The sequence below is a fragment of the Solanum tuberosum genome, unplaced genomic scaffold (assembly GCF_000226075.1).
Source record: "Solanum tuberosum cultivar DM 1-3 516 R44 unplaced genomic scaffold, SolTub_3.0 scf00253, whole genome shotgun sequence".
Taxonomy (NCBI): domain Eukaryota; kingdom Viridiplantae; phylum Streptophyta; class Magnoliopsida; order Solanales; family Solanaceae; genus Solanum; species Solanum tuberosum.
In genome coordinates this window covers 465950-470894 of record NW_006239176.1, presented here as the reverse complement: position 1 = coordinate 470894, position 4945 = coordinate 465950, and the positions used below count along the sequence as shown (strand labels likewise).

Here is a 4945-nt window from a genome sequence, read left to right as displayed (position 1 = left end):
ATGTAAAGAGGGTCATGATAGATGGGGGATCAGGGGTAGAAATATGTCCTCTCTCTACGCTGCAAAGCTTGAAAATTAACCCTGACAGAATTCGCCCCAGCAATGTATTTGTTCAAGCTTATGACGGCTCAAGGCAGGATACCATTGGTGAAATCAAGTTAAACATGACAATTGGACCGGTAGAGTTTATGATTGTGTTCCAAGTAATGGACATGGACACATCTTATAATTTTCTATTGGGAAGTCCATGGATTATCATGGCTCGGGTAGTCACATCAACTCTATATCAAGTTGGTAAGTTTGAATACGTCCATCAGGAAATCATTGTGCATTGGGAAGGTGATTTACCTATTTACAAAGATCCATACATTCCATACATTGAGGCAAAAGAAAGATGTGATTTCGTTGTTTACTAGTCTTTTGAGGCTGTATCAATCGATTGCTTTAAAGAAGGAGACCCCATCATCCAACCATGTCTCTTTTCTTCTTCTTCAATGGTAGCAACGACAATTCTCAAATATGGTTATCAACCTGGTAAAGGTTTGGGACTATGTTTGCAAGGAATCGTGGATCCCATTACTCTTTTAGGAAACCAAGGCACATCTGGCCTCAGATACAACCAAACCAAGAGAAATGGAGATAAGGCTAAGAACTACAAAAGGATTGATTGGGTGCTGCCACAACCGATTCCCCATATTTCTCATTCCTTTATCAACCCTCAAGGTCCAGAATTGGAAGCTTCCTTTACTCATGAATACATTGAAGAAGTTATTAAGGATCTCAGTCAGTTGTTTTATGAAGTAAACATGGTCCAAGTTGCTAAAGGTACAAGTCATGCCGATGTGCAGCTCGTGGGCTCGGGTGTTGAGCTAAACAATTGGGAAGCCGCTCCTTTCCCCATAAGAAAGGAGTCTTGGTAATTTGTTTTGCTACTCTTTTGTATTTTGTTGTTGTCAAAGTTGTGATCCAAATATTTGAAAATGTATTGTATTCGTGTCAACCCTTCTATCCTTTCTTCCATTTCAATGAAATGAAATTCCAATTTCATAGTAAATCTTTGTCTTTTCCCCTCACCTAATTCTTATTCTCCATTTTTTCAGTTCTGTATATGCCGGCTTTGATAATATGACATGCATGCGGAATTCACTCCTAGATCTCAAAGAGTTGTTTATTCTTGAATCACCGAGTAAAGAGGTTCCATATGGTGAATGAGAGGCTTTTAGGGAAATTAATAGGGAACTAGAACAGTTTGAGCAAAACCCTAAGCCTAATCTTAGTGAAACCGAGGCGATCAATTTGGGAAGTGTTGAGGAAGTTAAAGAAATAAAAATAAGCTTTCATGTCAAGCAGGAAATTACGGTTACCATAATACATCTTTTGTTTTAATACAAAGATGTGTTTGCCTGGTCCTATGACGACATGCCAAGTTTGAGTGTCGATTTAGTGGTTCATAAGTTGCCCACTCATCCTGATTTTCCACCCGTCCAACAGAAAAGAAGAAAATTCAAACCGAACGTGAGTGAAAAAATCAAGGAAGAAATCATGAAACAGCTAAATGCAAGTGTGATCCAAGCCATTCGGTACACTACTTGGTTGGAAAATATTGTTCCTATTCCAAAAAAGGATGGAAAGATAATAGTTTGTGTTGACTATCGGGATTTGAACAAAGCTAGTCCAAAAGACAACTTTCCTTTGCCCAATATCCACATTCTAGTTGATAATTGTGCCAAACACGAAATTCAATCTCCCAAGTAGACTCATGTCATTCGGTCTTAAAAATGCTGGGTCAACTTACATGAGGGCAATGACCAGCATGTTTCATGATATGATACATAAATAAATTGAAATATATGTCGATGACATAATCATCAAGTCTAAAACGCAGGCTGACCATGTGCAAGATCTGAGGAAATTCCTTGAAAGAGTGCGAAGATAAGATCTCAAGCCTAATCCAGCAAAATGTGCATTTGGAGTTCCGTCGGGAAAACTTCTGGATTTTATTGTCAGTAGAAGGGGAATCGAATTGGATCCTTCCAAAATAAAGTCCATTCGAGATTTGCCACCCCTGGAAAATAAGACCGAAGTCATGAGTCTACTTGGGAGATTGAACTATATCAGCAGGTTTATTGCTCAACTCGCAACCACTTGTGAGCCCATTTTAAGAGTTTTAAAAATGATGTTGTCTGATGGATGGGGGATTGTCAACAAGCTTTTGAAAAAAATCAAGGAATATTTGTCCAACACTCCCGTATTGGTCCCGCCTGAACCTGATAAGCCTCTCTTTCTATATCTTTCAGTGACAGATAATTCCTTTGGGTGTGTTCTCGGTCAACACGATTCCATAGGCAAGAAGGATCAAGCTATGTACTACTTGAGCAATAAATTCACTAGTTATGAGGTGAAGTACACCCTCTTGGGAAGGACATGTTGTGCCCTGACTTGGGTAGCTTAAAAGTTAAGGCATTACCTTTTGTCCTACACAACTTACCTCATATCTAGAATGGATCCTTTGAAGTACATGATTCAGAAGCCAATGTCTACTCGAAGACTCGCAAAATGGCATATTATGCTCACTGAATTTGACATTATTTATGTCACTCGAACAAAAATGAAAGCCCAATCTTTGGCAGATAACTTGGCAGAGAATCCAATCGATGGCGACTACGAACCATTGTTTACATATTTTCTAGATGAAGAGATTAACACAATTGAAGATGTAGGTTCAGATGGAAATCAGGCCTGGCAATAGTACTTTGATGGAGCAATCAACACAAAAGGCACAAGGATTGGGGAAATTGTCATATTGCCCACAGGGCAGCATCAACTCGACTTCGTTTCTTCTGTACAAATAACACAATAGAGTATGAAACTTGCATCATGGGTCTAAATAAGGCAATATATTTGGGTGTGCAAGAATTGATTGTGTTGGGAGATTCTGATTTGCTTATTCGGCAAGCTCAAGGCGGATGGAAAACTCGAGACCTCAAGCATCTTCCATACAAACAATGTGTGGAAGATCTTAGGAAAAGGTTCAGGTCCATTGAGTTTAGATACATCCCCAAGTTTCATAATGATTAGCAAATGCCTTGGCTACTTTGGCCTCAATGCTTCCATATCCTGGAAACACTTACATCACTCCCTTGGAGATTCAAGTTCAGGACCAACATGGCTATTGTAATACAGTGGAAGCAGAACCATATGGTGACCCACGGTACCTAAACATCAAGTAATTTTTGAAGATAGGGAGATGTCCTGAGCATGCCAATGGAAGCCAAAAAAGAACTATTAGACGTATGCCTAGTGGTTTCTTTTTTAGTGGGGAAATTTTATGTAAACTAATCCCGGATCTGAACTTCTTGAGATGTGTGGATACTGAAGAAGCCGAGAAGATCATGAATGAAGTATATGTTGGTGTATGTGGACCACACATGAATGGATATGCCCTTGTGAAAAAGATACTCTGAGCAGGATATCACTGGCTTACCATGGAACGGGATTGCTTTCGCTTAGTGAAAAAATGTCATTAGTGTCAAATTCATGGTAATCTCATTCATTCACCTCCTTCAGAGTTGCACCCCATGGCCGCTCCTTGGCCCTTTGTTGCATGGGGAATGGATGTTATCGGACAAATTGATTCAAAAGCTTCTAATGGACATCAATTCATTTTGGTCGCAATTTATTACTTTACCAAATGGATGGAGGCAATCACTTTCAAGGCAGTCACTAAGAAGGCAGTCGTAGATTTTGTCCATTCAAATATCATTTGTGATTTTGGTATCCCAAGAATTGTCATCACAGATAATGCTGCAAACTTTAATAACAATTTGATGAAGGAGGTATGTGAGCAGTTCAAAATTCTACATCACAATTCTACTCCATACCGACCAAAAACAAACGGAGTTGTGGAGGCTGCCAACAAGAATATCAAAAAGATTCTCAGGAGGATGGTTCAAGGCACCAGACAATGGCATGAGAAGTTGCCTTTTGCACTTTTAGGATATCGCACAACAGTGCGCACCTCGATTGGTGCAACTCTTTATTTGCTGGTGTATGGGACTAAGGTTGTGATACCAACAGAAGTCGAAATTCCATTTCTTCAAATTATTGTCGAGGCTGAAATTGAAGATACTGAATGGGTCAAAACTCGACTAGAGCAACTCACATTAATAGATAGAAACGATTGACGGTCGTCTATTTTGGTCAGCTTTATCAGCAAAAGGATGGCTCATGCATACAACAAAAAGGTGCACCCAAGACACTTTGAAGTAAGTCAACTGGTCTTAAAATGCATTCTCCCACACCAAGAAGAAGCCAAGGGAAAGTTTGCCTCAAATTGGCAAGGTCCATATCTTATCAATGAAGTGTTGTCCAAATGAGCCTTGCACCTTACTAATGTGGAGGGAAAAATCACAGGCATAATTGTTAATGTGGACGTAGTCAAAATATACTACATCTAATGTGTTCTAAGATACTGTGACAAGTTTATGGTTGGTAGAACAAAGGCACCTCTTTTTTTAACAAAAAATAAACCAAAATCCTCTTTTTGAAATTTGAACTATGTTTGACCTGATTCCGAAAGGATACATACGCAACCCTTCGGGGTTCGGTTATACCATAAAAAAAATCAATATTCTAGTATTCATATGAAACTGGGCATTTTTTTTATTTTTTCTTTCTATATTTTATAGAATAGTGTCAAATTGTAATTCAGTTTATGATTCTATTCTAGCAACCGACATTTTGACCAACTCTAAGAATGATAGATTCAATGTGTCTTGCACAGACAATTGATCATCGGAGACAACATTGTTGAGTAATAAAAAAAGAAAAAAAAAGAGTTTCATCGGTGAAAACCTTTATAGGCACCATAAGACGACAAGAGAGAATATCTTAACAGTGAAAACCCTTGCGGGCAGCTTAATATAAAAGGAGAGAACATCATGAA

The 4945-nt window shown here is 38.8% G+C and overlaps 1 protein-coding gene across 1 annotated transcript; it reads left to right on the top strand.

Moving 5' to 3' along the window:
* Window positions 1-3578: 3578 nt before the first annotated feature.
* Window positions 3579-4184, top strand: LOC107062655 (uncharacterized protein K02A2.6-like). The gene has a single exon (XM_015313551.1). The coding sequence runs from the start codon at window positions 3579-3581 to the stop codon at window positions 4182-4184; it is 606 nt and encodes a 201-aa protein (XP_015169037.1).
* Window positions 4185-4945: the final 761 nt, after the last annotated feature.

What these genes read in the sequence shown, in the direction of transcription:
- LOC107062655 (XM_015313551.1), top strand. Translation starts at nt 3,579, where the DNA reads ATGGCCGCTCCTTGGCCCTTTGTTGCATGGGGAATGGATGTTATCGGA.